This window comes from Mycteria americana, unplaced genomic scaffold (genome assembly GCF_035582795.1).
Source record: "Mycteria americana isolate JAX WOST 10 ecotype Jacksonville Zoo and Gardens unplaced genomic scaffold, USCA_MyAme_1.0 Scaffold_91, whole genome shotgun sequence".
NCBI lineage: Eukaryota > Metazoa > Chordata > Aves > Ciconiiformes > Ciconiidae > Mycteria > Mycteria americana.
Genome location: NW_027445675.1, coordinates 200910 through 222625, shown reverse-complemented (window position 1 = coordinate 222625; position 21716 = coordinate 200910). Strand labels below are relative to the sequence as shown.

General features: G+C 63.3%; 2 protein-coding genes across 3 annotated transcripts; both read left to right on the top strand.

The window, feature by feature from the left end:
* Positions 1-3886: 3886 nt before the first annotated feature.
* Positions 3887-12998, top strand: ARMC5 (armadillo repeat containing 5). Its single transcript, XM_075490663.1, has 7 exons — positions 3887-4253; positions 5083-5190; positions 5794-6619; positions 7006-7487; positions 8043-8175; positions 9608-9821; positions 10165-12998. Exons 1-7 carry the CDS (start codon positions 3977-3979, stop codon positions 11854-11856), a joined length of 3732 nt encoding a protein of 1243 aa, XP_075346778.1. The 5' UTR covers positions 3887-3976; the 3' UTR covers positions 11857-12998.
* Positions 12999-14132: 1134 nt separating this feature from the next.
* On the top strand, positions 14133-20350 carry TGFB1I1 (transforming growth factor beta 1 induced transcript 1). Of its 2 annotated transcripts, none has more exons than XM_075490681.1 (11): positions 14133-14276; positions 15072-15223; positions 15781-15812; positions 16035-16141; positions 16489-16585; positions 16739-16841; positions 16928-17068; positions 17421-17594; positions 18140-18221; positions 18585-18733; positions 19329-20349. In XM_075490681.1, exons 1-11 carry the CDS (start codon positions 14264-14266, stop codon positions 19593-19595), a joined length of 1317 nt encoding a protein of 438 aa, XP_075346796.1. In that variant the 5' UTR covers positions 14133-14263; the 3' UTR covers positions 19596-20349. The 2 variants fall into 2 exon arrangements, with proteins under 2 accessions (XP_075346796.1, XP_075346795.1); XM_075490680.1 differs by lacking the exon at positions 14133-14276 and adding an exon at positions 14457-14491 and having other exon boundaries at positions 19329-20350.
* The last annotated feature ends 1366 nt before the right edge of the window (positions 20351-21716 follow it).

The window sequence follows — 21716 nt, the reverse complement described above, 5'->3', positions numbered from 1 at the left end:
TAAACTAGCGTAAAGTAGCAGTCATGCGGTGAGCCAGGTAGGGAACCAACCTGACGACGAGCTAACCAAGCCAAAAAATCTGTAGAGTTTCCCCAGCGCACGGCCTTGTTAAAGTGCGTATCAGAAGGAGGGAGGGATGAAGCAGCCAAGGGAAAGAGGACGGTGGGATTGCCTCTCAGCAGCGGTACACGCTTATGCCACTTTAAAATATCCTTGTGATTTCAATGTACGTGTTCTTTACAGATCAATACTGGGAGGAAGAAAGCCGAGCAAGTTCAAGGCAAATTCAGTACTCGTATGCTGAGGGTCAACCCATTTAGAACCATCGCTCTTCAAAGAATCACACCGTCACGCCGAGAAGCCGCTCAGAGAGAACAGTGAGGTAGGTGGCAGAGAAAACACCCGCTTGGTGTTTTAAAGGAGTGAGCACACTTTTCTGCAATGCTTATTTCTCTGGGGTACCCCCCAGGCACAGATGAACGTCCTCGTTGATTAACTGGGAAGTGAGACCTGGGTTGGGTAACTGGCCTTGCACGCTATCGCGCTTTCTCCCCACTTGGAAAGTACGTCAGCTGTTCACCTTCAGCACGTACAACAAAAACCTTGTGTAGAAAATAGCCGGTAAGGGTTCACAGAGCTACTTGACCTAGCTCTTGCTTGAGACCGCTGATCTACATGAAATCCTGATGATTTCCCTGGGAGAAAAATAATCGTGCGTATCGCTACCGGAGGTCGGGGTAATGCTGTATGCCACAGAATGGTTTTATCTTGGACCTCAGTGGATCGAAAATGTAAAGTAAATGCCATACATTTTGGATTAATTTCGGATCTGACGTTGCTTTCCGTTTCCTTTCGGATCTGACATTGCTTTCCAACCGATGCACGCAGCAAGCAGACAGACGCCAGTCTGACAGGTAAGCTGCTCCACCAGAGAACAGCACTTCCCGTCGTTTTATCTGCAAGGGCAAAACGAACACAGTGCAGATGACAATCATTGTGACACAACTTAGACCTTAAACTGAAGGCCCAGCAAGCCAGGCTCAAAAAACATGTAGTTTTATACTGAGCAAACACTCAGTATTTTTCACCCACCAAGTAGCATTCATTTCTGCAGCAAGGGTACGTCTAGTAATCTCTCTAAAGTAAAATTTTTCTTTAAAAACAATAGTATTGTCTTATGTAAAAATAATTATGTTCAAAAGGCTACCAACACTTCATCTATTATCGAGGCAAATTTCCAACCATTTTCCCTTTTCTGATTAATTTTGCATTGCTTTAACATGCATAAAATACAATAAATATGACAAATTATTCACAGGCCCCTCAGTGTTCGTCACTGAGCTCTGAGCTTAACCACACTGAAAATATTTCCGGTTATATGCGTAAGAACGCCTACTATACCGCTTCTTTATTTCACAGCTCTTGCCAGTTTCTGTTTCGCAAGCCAGCCTCACAAAATTCTATCCACCTTTCCATCTCATAGCGAAAGAAGGAACGCCAGGCTACGGGAAGGCGTATGAGAAAGTTAAGAGCAGGCAAAATAAATCGGCACCAACCTAAGGAGAGAAAGAAACGGAGCGAGCCGAGGTGTAGAGAAAACGCTGTCTGTAGATTCAATACATTTATCCGAACGCTTCCCGGGAAAACTTACGCATTTAAGAGTTTGTCCCCCGCTCCGTACCTTTTGCGCATTTCCACGAGGGCACCGGCCCCTGTCCCCTGGTGCTCTAATCCGCAATGTTCAGGTGTTTTCTTTTTGATGAATTGCAGACTTCTCCATCTTTTATTCAGTTTCAATTTAGCGTCCGTAAGATTTAAATTCACCTGGGGCTTTACTGGATAAGGAAGAAAATTAATTCTGCATAAATTTGGACCGGAATAGAGCTGTGGGAGCTCAGAAGGGCTTGACTGGCCTGCTGAGTCACAGAGCCTGTCTAATTAAACAGCATTTCTGCTAATCAAGAGAAGAGCCCAACATATCTTCCATATTGCTCTCTACGGAATTAACCTTTAGCAGAGGGAGAACAAATGCTTTGGGAGTGCTTGCCAGAATATTTTCCCATGCTTTAGCAGAGAACAGTAACCTTAGGCTCCTCTGCTTCAACTTTTTCTTTTTTTTTTTCTTAAATATCAAATTTATACTTTCACCCCTGGAGCTCTGAGCATCTCCACAATCTCCGTACACACAAATCTGTACGGCCTTCTGCCAGCAAATTTGGAACCTACCCGCCAGCCTCAGCTCACCAGCGAGTTAAGTCCCCGCGTGACGGGCTCCCAGGCCGGGAAGAGCGTGGGTGCCCCCCTACAGAGCCGCTGTAGAAGGGAATTTAACCCTGCTAGGCTGAACACGAGTCCAGACGCACTTCTCGAAAGACTAACTGCCGGGAACGTGAGCTTCCTGAGTTCCGCAGCTCTCATTTTCCTTTGCTTGGAACCTGTGTTTGATCAACGTGATCTAGCTTTGAGCAGATTCGATTATCGCTCAGTAGCAAACAGTGACATTAAGCCAGCGCATTTGTACAGGAAAAGAGAAAGCCTTCAGCACTGATGTTTTTTAAAGAGAAGAGTTTTCACGGCTGTAACAAAACGCTCGGAGGAACCGACACCGCAACCTGCAGCCGAACAGGAGTTTCGCAGGTCGGACCCCAGCAGAATCTGGCTCCGTAGGTGACCCGCCTTGTCCGAGGGCACGCGTTAGGACCGCTCCGGTGACAAAGAGCCACGTTACGGTGGCCAGAGAGGAACCCTGTGAGTGCCTCTGGGAGCAACCTGGCCGTCTAGGGAGAGAAATCCGTGAAATCCGGCGAGGGCGGGGGTACCAGCGAGGGACGGAGGGACCCAAAGCCTTGCCAAGGCGTACGCAGAGGGCTGCGAAAGGCGACATGAAATAAACCGTAAGGAAAAACCAATTCCCCGCTGGGCACCGCCGCGGGCCGGACCACCTCCTGCCGCTCACGCAGCCCGGCTTGCCGCTCACCGCCCGCTGGCACGCGGCTGCAGAGGCGTTGGGCACGGCCCTCACCGACCTGCTTCGGCTTTCGGTCAGCCCAAAGGGGTCGGGCCGTCAGACAGAAGATCCTTGGAGGTCTCTGGAGTTCCGTCCCTTCCAAGGGAACTGTCCCGCTCCTCCTCCTCCTCCTCCTCCTCCCCAGCTCTCTAGCAGAAAGGACACCCTTGAGGCTCCGAGGGCAGGAACATGGCGCTCTGGGGTGACGGCTCGGCGCGGGCAAGGCCGAGGCGTCTCCTTCCGTCGCCCGACGCCGCGCTCCAGAGAGAGCGGAGCGACGGGGCAGGGCTGGATCCCGCAGGGACCTGCCCGGGGGAGGACGGGGCTGAGGACGCGGTGCTCCCGGTACGGGGTGACCAGTGCTCCCAGTATAGGGTCACCAGTGCACCCAATGCTCCCGGTACGGGGGTCACCAGCGCACCCAGTGCTCCCAGTACAGGGGTCACTAGTGCTCCCAGTATAGGGGTCACCAGCGCACCCACTGCTCCCAGTACAGGGGTCACCAGTGCTCCCAGTGTAGGGTCACCGGTGCTCCCAGTACAAGTGTCACCAGTGCTCCCAGTATAGGGGTCACCAGCGCACCCAGTGCTCCCAGTACAGGGGTCACCAGTACACCCAGTATAGGGTCACCGGTGCTCCCAGTACGGGGGTCACCAGCGCACCCAGTGCTCCCACTACGGGGATCACCAGTGCTCCCAGTATAGCGTCAGCGGCGCTCCCACCACGGGGCAGCACGCTCCCCCGGACAGGCGGACTACGTTTCCCGTCATGCCTCGGAGCCGCGGTGCGCCCTGGGAGCCTTAGTCCCGCCCCCTCCGCTCTCTACGCCACACCCTCCGCCCCGCCCAGCGGCGGGCCCCGCTTCCCGTCGTGCCTCGCGGCGCGCGGCCTTCCCGGCCACCGTCCATTCTCCCTCCCCTCCGCCCCGCCGGCCGCCGGGCCGGGCCCGGGCCGGGCCGCGCCGCCGCCATGTCGGAGCCGCTGGGCTGGTGCGTGGAGGCGGTGCGGGCGGCGGCCGAGCCGGGGCTGGCCCGGGCGTTGCTGGCGCTGCGGACCCGCCACACCCGGCGGCCGGGAGGCGCCGCTCGGTTCCGAGAGCGGGGGGGGCTGGGGCCGCTGCTGGAGCTGCTGGGGCCTGAGCGGCCCCGCCGCACCCTCGACCTGGCCCTCAGCGTCCTCGGGAACTGTTGCACCGAGCCCGGCTGCCGCCGTCAGGCCCGGCGCCTCGGCGGCGTCCCCCGCCTCGGTGAGTGCCGGCGCCGGGAGCTCCTCGGGGGAGGGAATGGGATGGCCCCCCCCGCCACCCAGAGGGAATGGGGCAGCCCAGACACACACACACCCCCCCCCCGGGAATGGGTGTGAACCCCCCATAGAGGGAATGAGACAGCCCAGACTTCCCCCCCCCCCCGCTTCCAATACTGGGAATGGGTCTGGACCCCCCCGATGGGGGAATGGGACAGCCCAGCCCCCTGCCCCATACTGGGAATGGGTCTGGACCCCCCCACACCCAGGGGGATTAAGGGAGCCCAGATCTGCCTCCCCCCTGCCCCGGTACTGGGAATGGGTCAGCCCCGGCCCCCCCCACCCCCGGGAATGGTTCAGTCCAAGCCCCACTGAGGGCAATTGGAGGACCCCGACCCCTGACCTGTCCCTGAGGGTGTCCCCCTGTCCCTAGCGCTGACCTCTGCCCCCTGACCTGTCCCTGAGGGTGTCCCCCTGTCCCTAGCGCTGACCTCTGCCCCCTGACCTGTCCCTGAGGGTGTCCCCCTGTCCCCATCTGCGACCCTTTCCCCTTGGCTTGTCCCTAAGCATGTCCCTAACCATGACCTTTGAGCCCTGACCTGTCCCTGAGGGTGTCCCCCTGTCCCTAGCGCTGACCTCTGCCCCCTGACCTGTCCCTGAGGGTGTCCCCCTGTCCCCATCTGCGACCCTTTCCCCTTGGCTTGTCCCTAAGCATGTCCCTAACCATGACCTTTGAGCCCTGACCTGTCCCTGAGGGTGTCCCCCTGTCCCTAGCGCTGACCTCTGCCCCCTGACCTGTCCCCAGCCGTGACCTCTGCTCTCTGTTCCCGCAGTGGCCCTGCTGTCCTCGCCGGGGCCAGAGAGCGTGCAGAACCGGGTGGCCCGCACCCTTGCCAACCTGGCGCTGGAGCCCGACGGCGCCCAGGATGTCCTCGACGCCGGTGAGCGGGGTCACCGAAGGGGCCCTGGGTGTCCTCGGGGTCCCCAAGGTCTGCAGGGGACACGTGCGTGTTCCCGGGGGTGCCTTGGGTGTCCACAAGGCCCCCAGGGGTCCCTTGGTGGGTCTCCAGGGTGTCCCTGAGGTCCCCAGCAGTCCCTTAGGTGTTTTTGGGGGTGCCTTGGCTGTCCGTGAGGTCCCCTAGGTGTTCTCGGAGGTCCTTTGGGTGTCCCCAGGGTCCCCTGGGGGGGTCCCTTGTGTATTCTGGGGGTCCCTCAGGTATTCGTGATGTCCCCAGGGGTGCCCAACCCGTCCTCTAGTGGGTCCCCGCGTCCCCAGTGAGTCCCTTAATGGCTTTCTCATCGCTGTGGGTGCTGGGATGTCCTCGGGGCGTCTCCTGACGGGTGCCGTGTCCCCAGCACGTCCCCCAATGCATTTCTCATCACTGTGGGTAGCGAGGCGTCCCCAGCCTGTCCCCCAACGCACCCGTACGTCCCCAAAGTGTCCGCGATGCCCTCCTTAATGGCTGTCTCATCCCTAGGGGCACCAGGACATCCCTGGAGTGTCCCCTGACAGTCCCCTTGACTCTGCCCCCCCTCCCTTGCAGGTGCCGGCCCCCTCCTGGTGTCCCTGGCCGCCTCCTGCGGCACCCCCGAGTGCCTCCACAGCGCTGCCCGTGCCCTCCGCATCCTGGGGGCCGCCCCGGCCCCCCGCCGGGCGCTGGGCCGAGCCGGGGCCGTCCGAGCCCTGGCGTCCCGCCTGGCCTCCCTCTCCCCGGCCCACCCGGCCTGCCCAGCTGTCGCCCGAGCCCTGCGGGGCCTCACCGACAGCCCCGGCCCCTCGGCCGACGACGTGGCCCCCGCCTTGCCCGCCTTGGCCGCCCTGGCCGCCCACGCCAAGCGGGACCACCGCCAACCCGCCCTGGGAGCCATTGCCAACGCCTGCGCCCGTGCCCCGCTCCGGCCTGCCCTGGGGGCCGCCGGGGCGGTGGAGGCGGTGGCCGAGGAGGTGAGGAGGGCGTTGGCGTCCCCCAACATCGCCGGCTCCACCGTAGCCGTCCGGGCGCTCTGCCTGTTGTGCCGGGAGGCCGTCAACCGGGCGCGGGTACGGGCGGCCGGTGGCTTGGGGCTGCTCCTGCGCCTCCTGGCCGAGCCACGCGCCCGGCCGTGGCGTCCCCGCGTCCTCCTGGCTTTGGCCGCCTTTGCCTACGACCAGGAGGCGTTGGCGGCCCTGGAGGCCCGGGGCCTCGTCCCGCTGCTTGCCGACGTCCTGCGGGCCCGGGCCGATGAGGAGGAGGAGGAGGATGAGGAGGAAGACGAAGAGGAGGAAGACGAAGAGGAGGAGGATGAAGCCGCCGCGTCGTGCGATCTCCCCCGGGAGCTGCCTGGCCCGCCTGGGGCCGGGGCGGCCACCGGGAGCTTGCGGGGACTCAAGTGAGTGGGGGCACAGACAGACGGACAGGCTTTTGGGGGGACTGCAGGGCTTTGGCACCTCCTGGGGTGTCCCTGGGGGTCCCCTGAGGTCGTTGAGACCTTGAGGGGGATCTCTGGGGTGTCCCCGGGGGTCTTTGGGACCTCGGGGGGGCTCCTTGGGGTCACCTTTGGGGCCCCGTCACGTCAGGGCCGGGGGGGCAGCCCTCGGATCACCCTCGGCGTCCTTGGCCATAGAACCGGGGTACGGGGGGGTCCCCAGCCCTTAGTGCTGGGGGGGGGGGGCGGGGGGGGAGGCCCAGGCTGTCGCTTAGTGACACCCTGGGGGTCCGTGGCTGTCCCCATCCTCCCGCCCAAACTGCTCAGCCCCCCCCCGTTTCTCCCCCCAGGTCCTGGCTCCTCTCTGAAGCTGCCTCCCCGCCGCCCTCCCCCCCATCCTCCACCACCCCCTCCCACTGCCCCTCGCCCCCCCGCCGCCGCCTGCCCCCCATGGGGGCCCTGGCCCTACCCCGGGGGGTGGGCGAGGGGGACCCCTGGCTCCCCGAAGCCCCCGCTCTCCTACTTTTGGGGCGCCTAGCAGCTGCCGACGAGCCCAGCCGAGCCCTGGCCACTGCCCCCGTCGTTTCGGGGCTCCTCCGCTACCTGACGGGGGTCGCTGCCCCGGCCCCCCGGGCCGCCCGGGTGCTGCAGCGCCTGACGGGGCACCCTGCTTTTTTGGGGGCGCTGGTCCGGGCTTACGTCCCCTCCCTGCTCCGCTCCTGGCTGGTCCTCGGCCTCGCCCCGCCCCAGGCCGAGGAGCTCTCGCGGCCCGGGGGACCCAGGCGTCCGGCTGCCCCCCCCCACCCCCGCCAGGCACGCCTCAAGGAGCTGGGTGAGTTGTGGGGGCTGCAGGGGGGCTAACTGGGATCCCCGGGAGTCATGGCTGGCCTTTGGGGGTCCCCAGGGGTTCCTGGGAGACTGCTGGGGGGTCTCGGGGGGGGGCTGCTGGGAGTCCCGTGGGGGGCCCGAGTGGCCTTGGGGGTCTCTGAGGTGTCCCCAGCGGGCCATTGGAGGGGTCCCCGAGAGTCCCTGGGGGATTATTGGGCATCTCTGGGGGTCCCCGGGGGTCCCTGGAGGTCCTGGGTAGTCTTTGGGTGTCCCCGGGGGGTCCTGTGTGGCCTTTTCAGGGCTACTGAGGGCTCCTGAGTGGTCTTTAGGGGGGTCCCCGGTGGCTTTTGGGGGTCCCTGGGGGGGGGTCTTTAGGGGTCCTTGGAGTCTCTGGAGGGCTGTTGGAGGTCTCCGGGGGTCCCTGGGGGGCTACTGGGGTCCTGGGTGCTGTTTTGGTCTCCTGGGGTGACCCTGGGGGGCCGGGGGAGAAGGTGGGATCCATAGTGGGACACTATGGACCTGACACCCCCCCCCCCCATACGTCCCCGTGTCCCCCCAGGTGAGGGACTCCTGCGCAACCTGGGGGCGGCGGCAGCAGCCCCCTTCGGCGTGGGGCTGCTGACCCACATGCTGCGCTGCGGGGCCCCCCCGGCCCGCCTGGCCTGCGCCACCGCCCTGCCCCTGCTCGCCAGGTACTGACCCTATAGCGCTCCTATAGAGCCCCTGTCGGTTCCCTGCTACGGCATCCCTGTGGCCCCCCCAGAACTGGCCCATAACTCACCTGGGGGGTCCCTCACGCACTCCCCTGCAGCTGAGCCCGTATGTCCCCTATAGAGCTCTATATGTCCCCTATACAGCCTCTGCACTGCCCCTGCAGCCCCCCAGAACCAGCCCCATAGCTCACCTGGGAGATCCCTTGTGTATCCCCCTGCACCTGTGCCCATAAGTCCTCTATAGAGCCCAATACGTTGTCTATAGAGCCTTATATGTCCCCTATAGAGCCTCTGTGGCCCCCCTATAGCCCCCCAGAGCCAGCCCCATAACCCACCTGGGGGGTTCCCTCACGGATTCCCGCTTGTTCACTTGTCTCCAGTGCTTATAGAGCCCCATAGGATCCATACAGGGTCCCAGAAACAGCCTGTAGATCCCACATAGGTGCTCAGTGTAAATTTTTTTTTAGCCAAGGCAGTGCATCCATTATATATTCTCTATAGGTGGCCCTACAGATCCACTATAGCCGATTTCATAAGTATTTCCTATAGATTCCCTGTAACAAACCCTATAGGTATTCTGTAGGCTGCCTCTAAGTGCCTCATAGTGAGTGCAATATTTTCCTATAGATGTCCTATTGCTGGCCCCATAGAGCCCCCATAAATCCTCTATAGACCCCCAGTACCCCAAGTCTATAGATCACCTATAGGGCCCCCTGCAGAACTCCCACAGGCAGCCCTGTAGGTTCCCTATAGCTGCCCCGTTAGTCCCCTATGGATGCCTTATAGGCAGCCCCATAGGTCTCATAGATTTCCTACCTGTAGCCCTATAGTTCCCCTATAGATCTGCCTACAGATTTCCTATACATTCCCTCTGTGTGCCTCCCGCATGTCATCAGCATGCCATTGATGTGTCATTGGCATGTGCAACCCAATGTTCCCTGGGGTGGGGGGTGGCCCTAGGCCCTATCGCATCCCCCACGCATTGGCGTGACGTCATTGGCATCACGATGGCATGACCCACGGCGTTGGCGTCACGTTGGCACGACCCACGGCGTTGGTGTGACCCATGGCGTTGGCATCACCTACAGCGTTGGCGTGACCCATGACGTTGGCGTCACGTTGGCATCACCTACGGCGTAGGCGTCACATTGCCGTGACCCACATCATTGCCAGGACCCGTGGTGTTGGTGTCATGTTGGTGCGACCCACAGTGTTGATGTCACATTGGCATGACCCATGTTGGCGGCGCCACGTTGGCGTGACCCACGTCGTTGGCGTGACCCAAGTCACTACTGTCACGTTGGCATGACCCGTGTTGTTGGTACGACCCTTGGCACTGGTGTGGCGTCAGCGTGACCCTCGGCATCCTTTGCCGTGACGCTGGCGTGACACGTGTCCTTGGCATGTGCAGGCCGGCGTCCCCGGCGCGAGGGCTGCTGTGGGGAGGGGGGGCGGTGGCCCTGCTGCTCTCGGCGGTGGCCCGGGGCCCCACATCCCCCTACGAGCCCCCCCCGGCCTTCGCCCTCTACGCTGCCGATGCTATTGCCCTCCTGCGGGGACACGCCGGGGACGCGCCGGGGGACGGCGAGGACGCTCCGGGACACGCCAGTGCCGAGGACCTGCAGGTACGGCCCCATGGGGTGCTGGGGACACGCAGCGGAGTGCTGGGGACACGTGACGGGGCGTCGGGAACGGGTGGATGGAGACATGGAGGATGCGGAAGGGGACGCTGAGGCCGCTGGGGATCGTTGGGGACATGGAGGATCATTGAGGACCGGTAGGGACACCCAGGTGGGGACACTGAGACCCGGTTGGGGACATTGGGATTGTTACGGACTCATGGGGACAGATGTATGGGAATGTTGGGGACATCAGGGATCCCTTGGGGACATCCAGATTGGGGACCCATGGGGGCACGCTGGGAACCATGGATTCACAGGTGCTCTTGGGGACACGGGGGACCTGCAGGTGCACGGAGACAGGGACGCCAAGGACCCATGGGGACACGGGGATGCCGAGGACCTGTGGGGACAGGTGGACAGACATGGGGACAGTGGCAATGCCCTTGGGGAGAACGGTGACCTGCAGAGACCTCTGGACCGACACAAGGACCTCAAGGACCCGTGGGGACACACAGACGCTTTTGGGGACACTGAGGACGCCTGGAGACACATGGATGGCCACGCAGCCTCTCCTGCGGATGGACACGGTGACACTGGGGACACACCAGGGTGTACTGATGGACATGGGGACTCGTGGGGACACGTGGACGGACTTGGGGATGCTGATGACTCGTGGGGACCCACAGGGTCCCCATGTCCCCTGTCCCCTGTGACCCTCTACCCCCCACCCCTGCTGTCCCCTGTGTCCCCATGTCCCCAAGTATCTCCAGACCCATTTTCCCCAGGTCCCCCCTGTCCCCAAGTGTCCCCAAGGGCTGCTAAACGTCCCCGAGCGTCCTCTTGTTCCCAGCTGTCCCCAGATTCTCTCAACCTCCATTCCCAAGTGGCCCCAAGACCCCCCAAATGTCCCCTGCTGTCCTCTTCTCCACTGTCCTCAAACCTCCCCAACTCATGTTCCCAGGTGTCTCTGACATCCTCCAACCCATGTCCCCAACTGTCCCCATGTTCCCAGGTGTCCCCAAACCCCCTCGACCCCTGTCCCCAACCGTCCCCATGTCCCTGGGTGTCCCCAGCATCCTCCAACCCATCTCCGCAACCATCCCCCTGTCTCCAAGCCTCCCCAAGCTCCTCCAACCCCTGTCCCCAAGTGTCCCCAAGCTCCTCCAACCCATCTCCACCACCGTCTCCGGCCCCCCAAGCGTCCCCAACCCCCCCAGCCACGCGTGTCCCCGCGTCCCCGTGTCCCTATGCCCAGACCCCCCACGACCTCCTCCTCCTCCCCAACGGTGCCCACCCTGGGGTGCCAGTGGCCCGGGCGGCCCTGGCCCGGGGGTCCCCTGTCTTGGGAGCCATGTTGGGGGGGGCCTTTGCCGAGGCCCGCCAGGCAGCAGTGGCCTTGGGCTGTGCCCCCCGCCGCCCCCTCCTCCTCCTCCTCCATTTTGTCCACGGCTGCCGGGGCCGCCCCAGGGACGAGTGTCCCCTCCTGTCACCCCCCGTGTCCCCCGCTGCTGCCGGCGCCGCCATTGCCTTGGCCCGCCGTTACCTGGTGGACGGCTTTGAGAGTGTCGTGGCCACTGCTGTCACCGCGTCCCCCGGTGCCCTCTGGGCCCTGGCCGAGCGGTGGGGTTGCGCCCCGTTGGCCGCCCGGGCAGCCCAGGCCATTCTGGGGGGACCGCCCCACAACGTGGCCCCCCGCTTGGTTCGAGTGGCCCGGCTGGCCCGATGTCCCCCTCGCTTGGCCCGGGCCTTGATGGCTGCTGTGGCACCCCAGGGGGCCCAGCCCCACCTTGATATGGGGGAGCCGTGGGGCGGGGGCGACCCCCTGCTGCAACCCCCCAGAGATGCCGATGGGGACCTCGGGGATGTCCAGGAGGACCTCAGGGACCTGGAGGATGACTTTGGGGTTCCTTACGAGGACCTCGGGGACATGCAGGGGGACCTTGGCAATGTGGCAGACCCCTTTGGGGACCCCTCTATGGATTTTGGGGACCCCTTAGGTGAAGATAATGTGGACGTGGAGGTCAAGGGGCCTCTCTAAGACCTTGGGGACCCCCAGCAGGACCTTGGGGACCCCTTTGGGGATCTTGGGGACCACTGCATGGGTGTTGGGGACCCCTTAGATGAAGACGAGGAGGACATGGAGGTGAAGGACCTCTCTAGGAGCTTGGGGACCCCCAGCAGGACCTTGGGGACCACTGCATGGGTGCTGGGGACCCCTCAGATGAAGACAAGGAGGATGTGGAGGTCAGGGACCTCTTCTCTAAGACCTCGGGGGCCCTTTTATAGGTCTTGGGGACCCCTTAGATGAAAATCAGGAGGACATGGAGGTCAGGGGACCTTTCTAAGATCTTGGGAACACCCTGAAGGACCCCTTTATGGCTGTTAGGGACCCCTTAGACAGAGATGAGGGGGACAAAGAGGTCAGGAGAGCTCTCTGAGATCTTGGGGACATCTTTAGGAACCTTGAGGAGATGGAGGACACCTTCAGGGACCTCTGTTGGGGACCTTAGGGAGGACTTTGTGGACTTTAAGGACATGGTGGACCTTCCTGGGGACCCGTTAGATGAGGACATGGAGGTCAAGAGACCTCTCTAAGATCTCGAGAACACCCATTCATCTTGGGGACACAGTCGAGGACTATAGCGACTTTGGAGACCCCTTAGATGAAGATGAGGAGGACATGGAGGTTGAGGGACCCCTGTGGGGACCTCAGGGACTCCCTTGAGGGCCTTGGGGTCCTCCTCTAGATGTTAAGGCCTTTTTCAATGACAAAGATGAGGCCAGGGAGGTGGGGGAGCCCCATGAGGACCTTGGGGTTCTCCTCTACATGTTGAAGCCCTTTTTGATGATGAAGACAAGGCTGGGGAGATGGGGAGCCCCCCGTAAGGACTTGGGGACCCCCATAAGGACCTTGGGGACCTCATCTAGATGTTGAGGCTTCTTTTGATGATGATGAGGAGGCCAAGGGGGGGGACCCCCATGGAGACCCAGATTTGGTGAGGAAGGCACAGTTTCAGGGCACCCCCCAGGTGACAGGGGGACCACCCCCAAGTTATGGGGCATCCCCACAGTGTCAGGGTGGGGCTGCTATGGGAGGGGCGCCTGGTTTCAGGTTGATTTCACAGGGTTTTGGGGTCGTGACTGTAGCGACAGCAACGCACAATAAAGGAGGTGAAACTGCTCCAGCGTGGTGAGGACCTGGCTGTCCCCTCCCAGATCCCACAGCCCCAGATGTGTGTGTGTCCTCATGTCCCATGGACCCTGACACGTGTGTGTGTCCCTGTGTCCCATGGACCCAGACGTGTGTGTGTGTGTGTGTCCCCATGTCCCCAGATGTGTGTGTATGTCCCCATGTCCCACAGACCCAGATGTGTGTGTGTGTCCCCATGTCCCATGGACCCAGACGTGTGTGTGTGTGTCCCCGTGTTGCATGGACCCAGATGTGTCCCCCTTCCCCTGTATCCCATGGACCCAGATGTGTGTGTGTGTGTCCCCATGTTGCATGGACCCAGACGTGTGTGTGTGTCCCCGTGTTGCATGGACCCAGATGTGTCACCCTTCCCCTGTATCCCACGGACCCAGATGTGTGTGTGCGTCCCTGTGTCCCACAGACCCAGATGTGTGTGTGTGTCTCCGTGTTGCATGGACCCAGACGTGTGTGTGTGTGTGTCCCCGTGTTGCATGGACCCAGATGTGTCCCCCCTCTCCTGTATCCCATGGACCCAGATGTGTGTGTGTGTGTGTGTCCCCATGTCCCACGGACCCAGACGTGTGTGTGTGTGTCCCCATGTCCCACGGACCCAGACGTGTGTGTGTGTGTCCCTATGTCCCATGGACCCAGGTGTGTGTGTGTCCCCGTGTCCCATGGACCCAGATGTGTGTGTGTCCCCCCATGTTGCATGGACCCAGATGTGTGTGTGTCCCCATGCCCCACAGACCCAGACGTGTGTGTGTGTGTCCCTGTGTTGCATGGACCCACATGCGTCCCCCCTCCCCTGTATCCCACAGACCCAGATGTGTGTGTGCGTCCCTGTGTCCTACAGACCCAGATGTGTCCCCCCTGCCCTGTATCGCCTCTGTCCCACGGCTCCAGATGCGTGTGTTCGTACCCCACGGACCCAGATGTGGTCCCCCCTCCCCCGCATCCCCCGCACCCAGATGTCCCCTCCCCTCCCCCGTATCCCCCGCACCCAGGCGTCCGGGCCCCCTCCCCTCCCAACCCCAAGTCCCCTCCTTCTCCTCCGTCCCACGGACCCAGCGTCCGGCCCCCCCGCATCCCACGGGCCCGGGCATCTGCCCCCCCCGCCCGTATCCCGTGGGCCCAGGCGTCCGGCCACGTCCCCCCCGTTCCCTGGCCGGGACCCAGGCGTCCGGGCGCTTCCATACATGGGCACGGAGGGGCCCGCGCGGGGCGACGTCACGGGGGGCCGCACCCAGTCCCGGCCATGGACGACCTGGGTAAGAGCCGCGCGCGTCCCTCTGTCCGTCCGTCCGTCCGTCTCTGCCGCCGGCCGGCCGGGGGTCCCTGCGGCCGTCCCCGGTGCGGGGGCGGCGGCGGGGATGGTGGATGTTGGCGGCGCGGACCCCTGGGACGTGGGTGCTGGCATGGATGGGTGCTCGGATGGCTGGATGCGTGGGTGCTGGCATGGATGGGTGCTTGGACGGCTGGATGCGTGGGTGCTGGCATGGATGGGTGCTCGGACACCTGGGTCCGTGGGTGCTGGCATGGATGGGTGCTCGGACACCTGGGTCCGTGGGTGCTGGCATGGATGGGTGCTCGGACACCTGGGTCCATGGGTGCTGGCATGGATGGGTGCTTGGACACTTGGGTCCCTGAGAGGCCATGGGTGCTGGCATGGATGGGTGCTCAGACACCTGGGTCCATGGGTGCTGGGATGGATGGGTGCTTGGACACTTGGGTCCCTGAGAGGCCATGGGTGCTGGCATGGATGGGTGCCCGGACGCCTCAGTCCCTGGAGCAGGGGATGGATGGGTGCTCAGACACCTGGGTCCATTGAGCAGGGGATGGTTGGGGACTCAGATGCCTGGGTCCATGGGTGCTGGGATGGATGGGTGCTTGGATGCCTAGGTCCATCGAGCAGGGGATGGATGGGTGCTTGGACGCCTGGGTCCCTGGAGCAGGGAATGGATGGGTGCTCAGATGCCTGGGTCCCTGGAGCTGGGGATGGATGGGTGCCGGACGCCTGGGTCCTCGCCGGACGCTTGGCTCCCTCACCCCACCCCGCTCCCCAGATGCCCTATTGGCTGACCTGGAGACGACGACGTCGCACCTCGCCCGGCGGCCGGTGCTGCTCACGGACCCACCGGGGGCGATGAGCCCCCCCCACCCGCCCTCCGCCCCTGGCGGGGACCCCCCCCGGCCACCCCCGCCCCCCTATGGCCCAGTGAGCTCGGGCATCTTGGGGCCATGAGGGGCCCTGGGGACATTGGGTGCTGCTGGGGACCTTGGGGACATAGGTGGCTTTGCGGACACAGGGGACCTTGGGGGCTATGGGCATAAGGGGGGTGTTGGGGGACACTGGAGGACCTTGGGCACACTGGGGGCATGGGGGGCTTTGGGGATGTTGGGGACCTTGGGGACATGGAGTGTCTTTGGGACACTGGGGCCATGAGGGGCCCTGGGGACATTGGTGGATGCTGGGGATCTTGGGGTCACGGGGGGCTTTGGGGACGTTGGGGGCTTTGGGGACATGGGGCACCTCTGGACCATTGGGGGGCCTGGGGGCTTTGGGACAGGGAGGATCTTGGGGACATGGGGGTTGGAGATCGGGGACAGTGGGGTTGGGGGCTTCTGGGATGGGTACAATGGGGACATCAGGGATGAGGACAGGGACTCGGGGGGGACACTGGGGACATGGAGACCTCAAGGACCCCGGGGATGGAGACATTGGGGGTGACGACGTCCCAGGTCCCCATTAACCCCCAATGTCCTGGTCCCCAGGCGCCAGGGGGGGACACCGAGCAGCTCTACAGGTACGGGGACCTTGGGGACCTGGAGGGGACGTTGGGGACATGGTGGGGGCACTGGCGATATGGGGGGAACACTGGGGATACAGGAGGGGACACTGGGGATATGGGGGGACGGGGGGTGGGATTTGAGAGGAGGGGGAGGATGGAAGGCCAGGGTGGGGGGTGCGGAGAGGACCTTGGGGACACGGAGGGGATGTGCCACCCCCCGGTGTCCCTGTCCCCCAGCACGGTGCAGAAGGCCCGGCCCCCCCGGCCTCCCCCGGCCCCCCCCAGCTTGGGGGAGCTCGACCGGCTCCTCCGTGACCTCAACGCCACCCACAGCTCTATCGCAGGTACCCCCCCCACCACCCCCATATCCACCCAGGGACCCCAAAATCACCTCTGCCTGCCCCAAACCCCCTCCAGGCACCCCAAAAGCCCCCAGAGCACCCCAAAAAGAACCCTGGGCACCCCAAAAGCCCACAAAGCACCCCACCCCAGCACCCCAAAAATCACCCTGGGCAGCCCAAATCCCCTCAGCCCCCCCGCAGTCACCCTGGGGACCCCAGAAATAATTCTGTGGACCTCTAATCTCCTTGGGGACCTCTAAAATCTTCTGGGGACCTCTAAAATCTTTTGGGGAGCCCCCAAAACCTTCCTGGGGACCCCAAAACTGGCTGTGACCTCCCCCCCCCCCCAGATGAGATCCTGGCCCAGTTCCCCCCACTGAAGAGCCCCGAGGGGGTGAAGAGGAAGGAGGCAGCAGATGAGGCTGAAGTGGGGGAGTTGCCCCCCCGGTGAGTGTGTGTCCCTGGGGGGGGAAGCACCACCCCAAAATGGGGTTACACCCCATCAGCTGCACCCCAAAATGGGGTCATCCCCAATTACCAGCCCCCATATCACCACCACCACCCCGGACCCCCCCCAACCCTCTCCCTGCCCCCCCAAAGCAGCTCAGGGACCCCCCCGGTGCCCCCTGCCTCAGCCACCTCGGCCACCCAGGAGCTGGACAAGCTGATGGACTCGCTCTCCGACTTCCACCTCCACCGCACCGTGAGTCCAGGGGGTTTCAGGGTGTGTGTCCCCTCCCATTTTACCTGCACGCCCATAACTCTCTTTTCCTCCCCTCCCACCCCCAGCCCCCCCCAAAAAAGGGGGTTCCTGAGGGGGAAAACCTGGACTCAATGCTGGTGCTGCTGCAGTCGGACCTGAGCCGCCAAGGGGTCCCCACAGGGGCGAAGGGGGTTTGTGGGTCCTGCCAGAAGCCCATCGCTGGGAAGGTGGGTTTTGGGGTGCCCCTGGGGGGGAAGGGGAGGGGGCAGGTGGGTAGGGGAGGAAAAAGGCAGGGGGGTGCCTAGCGTTGCACCCCAAATTGGGGGCTTCCTTGTGGCTGTGCCCCAAAATGGGGGAGTCCTCTGGTGTACCCCAAAATGGAGTTAGTTTCATGCATGGCCTAAAGTGGGGGTGCCCTCTGCTGCACCCCAAAAATAGGGCTACCCCCAGCCAGAAGCACCCCCAAAGTGAGGGTGCCCCCCACCCCAGCAGCACCCCAAACCAGACCTCACCCAGCTGGGACCCCAAAATGGGGCGTCACCCCTTGGGCACCCCCTTTTTCCTTCTCCCCCCCTGCAGGTGGTGAAGGCTTTGGGGTGCACCTGGCACCCCGAGCACTTCGTCTGCACCCGCTGCGGGGGGGAGCTGGGGGGCGGCAGCTTCTTCGAGAAGGACGGGGCACCCTACTGCCCGCGGGACTACGGACGGCTCTTCTCCCCCCGCTGCGCCCGCTGCGCCCAGCCCATCCTCGACGTGAGTCGGAGGACCCCGGGGGGGGGTGGGGGGCCCTGGGGGCAAGGGGACCTTCTGCGGTGCTCTGGAAGCAGCAGGACCCCCTTGGGTGCCGTGGGACCTTATGGGGTGCCCTGGGGGCGGTGGGACCCCCCGGGGGGATGTGGGGTGCCCTGGGGGCGGTGGAACCTTCTGGGGAGCAGTGGGCGGCTTGTGGGGTGTGGTGGGACCCCCCTGGGTGTAGTGGGACCTTCTGGGGCGCAGTGGGGCCTTCTGGAGGGCCATGGGACCCTGTGGGGTGCAGTGGGACCTTGTGGGGTGCCCTGGGTGTGGTGGGATTCCCTGGGGTGCAGTGGGATCTTGCAGGGGGCTGTGGGAGGCTTGTGGGGTGCAGGGGGGCATTGTGGGGTGATGTGGGGTGCAGTGGGACCCCCTCCGGTATAGTGGGACCTTCTGGGGTGCCCTGGGGGTGGTGGGACCCCGTTGGGTGCAGGGGGCCTTTGTGGGGTGCGGTGGGACCTCCGGGGAGCGGCTGGCAGTGACGTCCCCGTCTTCCCCCCCCCCAGAAAATGGTGACAGCGCTGGACAAGAACTGGCACCCGGAGCACTTCTGCTGCGTCAAGTGCGGGCAGCCCTTCGGCGAGGAGGGTGGGTGGCTCCCGTCTCCCCCGTGTCCCCCTGTGTCCCTTCCTGTCCTCCCAGATTGCTTCGTGGCCCCCCATGGCCTCCCGTGTTCCTGCCCTGTCCCTCTGTGTCCCTGCGGCCTGATCCCGTGCTCACATGTCCCCGTGTCCCCACAGATCACCATCCCCACGCTGGTCCCACCATCATCCCCACCACCATCCCCACCTCCCCAGATCTTTCCTTCTCCATCCTGGCCTCACCACCATGGCCGCATCCCCCGCGTCCCCACATCTCGCCATCCCCACGTCCACGTCTCCCACGTCCCCGTGTCCCCACGCCCCCCCGTCCCTGCACTGGCCCCCCCACCGTCCCCGTGGTGTCCCCCAGGCTTCCTGGAGAAGGATGGCCAGCAGTACTGCCGCCAGGACTTTGCCGAGCTCTTCTCCAGCCGGTGCCGGGGCTGCGGGCGGCCCATCCTGGAGGGCTACATTGCTGCCCTCGAGGGGCTCTGGCACCCCGAGTGCTTCGTCTGCCGGGTGAGACCCCAACCACTGCCACCTCCCCTGCTCCCTGGTGTCCCCACATCCCTGTGTCCCATCCCCAGGAGCACCTCGCATCCCATGTCCCCACCTCCCCTGGTCCCTGATATCCCCACATCCCTGTGTCCCACCTCCAGGAGCACTTCACCTCCCATGTCCCCACCTCCCCTGGTCCCTGATGTCCCTGTGTCCCATCCCCAGGAGCACTTCACCTCCCATGTCCCCACCTCCCCTGGTCCCTGATGTCCCTGTGTCCCATCCCCAGGAGCACTTCACCTCCCATGTCCCCACCTCCCCTGGTCCCTGATGTCCCTGTGTCCCATCCCCAGGAGCACTTCACTTCCCATGTCCCCACCTCCCCTGGTCCCTGATGTCCCCACATCCCTGTGTCCCACCTCCAGGAGCACTTCACCTCCCATGTCCCCACCTCCCTTGGTCCCTGACGTCCCTGTGTCCCATCCCCAGGAGCACCTTGCATCCCATGTCCCCACCTCCCCACATCCCTGATGTCCCTGTGTCCCACCTCCAGGAGCACTTCACCTCCCATCTCCCCTGGTCCCTGATGTTCCCATCCCCATGTCCCTGTCCCCAGGAGTGCTTCGCGCCCTTCGTGGGGGGCAGCTTCTTCGAGGATGGTGGCCACCCCTACTGCGAGCGGCACTTCCACGCCCGGCGGGGCTCGCTGTGCCGGGGCTGCGGGGAACCAATCGCTGGCCGGTGCGTCACCGCCATGGCCCAGCGCTTCCACCCCGAGCACTTCGTCTGTGCCTTCTGCCTCCGGCCTCTCTCCAAGGGCACCTTCCAGGAGCAGGAGGGCAAGCCCTACTGCCAGCCATGCTTCCTCCGCCTCTTCGGGTGAGGCCACCACGGCCCCCCCCAGCCCCACTGATGGTGGCCCATGGCGTGGGGTGTCCCATAGAGGTCCAACGGACACCCCACAGCCACCAGAACAACATCCCACGGGTGCCCTGTTGCGTGGGGTGCACCATTGAGGTGGTCTTCAAGGTGCCCTATGGTGCTTGGGGGCCTCATGCATGGGGATCTGGCACCCTTGAGGTGCCCCATGGTGCAGGGTGTCCCGCAGAGGTCCAACGGACACCCCACGACCACCACAAGAACATTCCATGGGTGAACCATTGGATGGGGGGCACCACTGGGGTGGTCATGGAGGTGTCTTGGGGCACTTGGAGGCCTCATGCATGGGACTCTTGAGGTGTGCAATAGCGTAGGGTGCCCCACAGAGATTGAACGGGCACCCCATGACCATCCCATGGGTGCCCCATTGGATGGGGTGCTCCATAGAGGTGCCCCCATGGTGCCTGGGAGCCTCACATGGGGGTCCATCACCCCTGAGCTGCCCCATGGTGTGGGGTGCCTTATAAATACCCCATGGGGGTCCCATGGGTGCTCCACGGTGCCGTGTGACCTGGGAATCCGGCCGTGGACTTGCCCCATGCCATGGGGTGACCATGGCTCCAGCCCAGGACTTGCTCCGCAGCATGGGGTGGTCTCCGTGCATGGTGCAGGACCAGAAGCACTGGGGGGCACTGATGGTCCCAGTGGGGCACTGGGGGGCACTGGGGGCCTCCGTGGGTCGCACTTGCTCTTTGCTTGCACATGCCAAAGCCTTCGTATTTAGGGGGGGGAGGTGAGGGGCAGTTGGGGGATCAATGGGACAAGCTGGGGGTCTCTGGGGTAGGTTATTGGTCTGGGGGGGTCCCTGGAGAAGGTTGGGGGGGCAGTTGGAGGGTCTGTGCAACTGTTTATGAGTCTGAGGGGTCTCTGGGGAAGGTTGGGAGGGTCTATGGGGCCAGTTGAGAGGCAATTGTGGGTCTATGGGGCAGGCTTTGGGTCTGGAGGGATCTGTGGGCCAGGTTGGGGGGAAATAGGAGGTCTCTGGGGCAAGTCAGGGGGCAGCTGTGGGTCTGTGAGGCAGTTAGGAGGGCAGTAGGGGGAGGATCTATGGGGCTGTTTGGTGGATCTATGGGGCAGTTGGGGGAGGATCTATGGGGCAGTTGGGGGAGGATCTATGGGGCTGTTTGGCGGATCTATGGGGCAGTGGGGGAGGGACGCAGCACCGGGCGCACGCGGCTGAATATGGACAATAAACACCCGCAGCACAACTGCAACGTGTGGGGTGAACCCAACCTCCCCCGCCTCCAGGCACCCATTTTGGGTCTGTTTCACCCCCTTCCAGCTCAGTTTCACGCAGTTTGGGGTCAGTTTCACACTTTTAGTGCCATTTCGCCCCTTTCGGCCTCAATTTGGCCCATTTTTCATGCCAATTTCACTCTTTCAGCCACATCAGGTCAATTTCGTCTCCCTTTGGGGTGAGTTTCACCCGCTTTGGGCCAATTTCACCCAGTTTGGGGCCATTTTCGCTCACTGTGGTGTCAGTTCTCCCCCTTTGGGGTCGATTTCTCCCTATTTTGGGGCAATTTCACCAAATACGGGCTATTTTTCCCCCACTTCAGAGGTTATTTCACCACGTTTTGGGTCTAGCTCGCCCACTTTGGGGCCAATTTCACCCACTTTGGGGCTATTTCATGCAGGTTTGGGTCTGTTTCCCCCACTTTTTGGGTCAATTTCATGCCATTTCTGCCAATTCCACACTCTTGTGGGTCAATTTTCCCCCTTTTTGGATCGATTTCGCACCGTTTCAGCCAATTTTCCCCCCTCCCCCTTTTTGGGTCAATGTCACCCGATTTCTGCTACTTCCCCCCCCGTTTGGGGTCAGTCACACGGGACACCCCTACCCCCAGGACCGGCCCCTGTCACACCCCCTGCCCCCCCGCCTCGCGCAGGCATCCAGGGAACTGCAGACGCTGTAGGTGTCTGGGTCCCACACGTGTGGCTTTGGCGCTGGCCGCCCCCGGCTACGAATAACCCCGACCGCTTCCGGCCACCCATGGGTGCTGCGCTGGGGGTGCGGGGTCTCTGCCGGGGCAGGGCGAGTGGCTGAGCTGGGGTCAGCCCCATT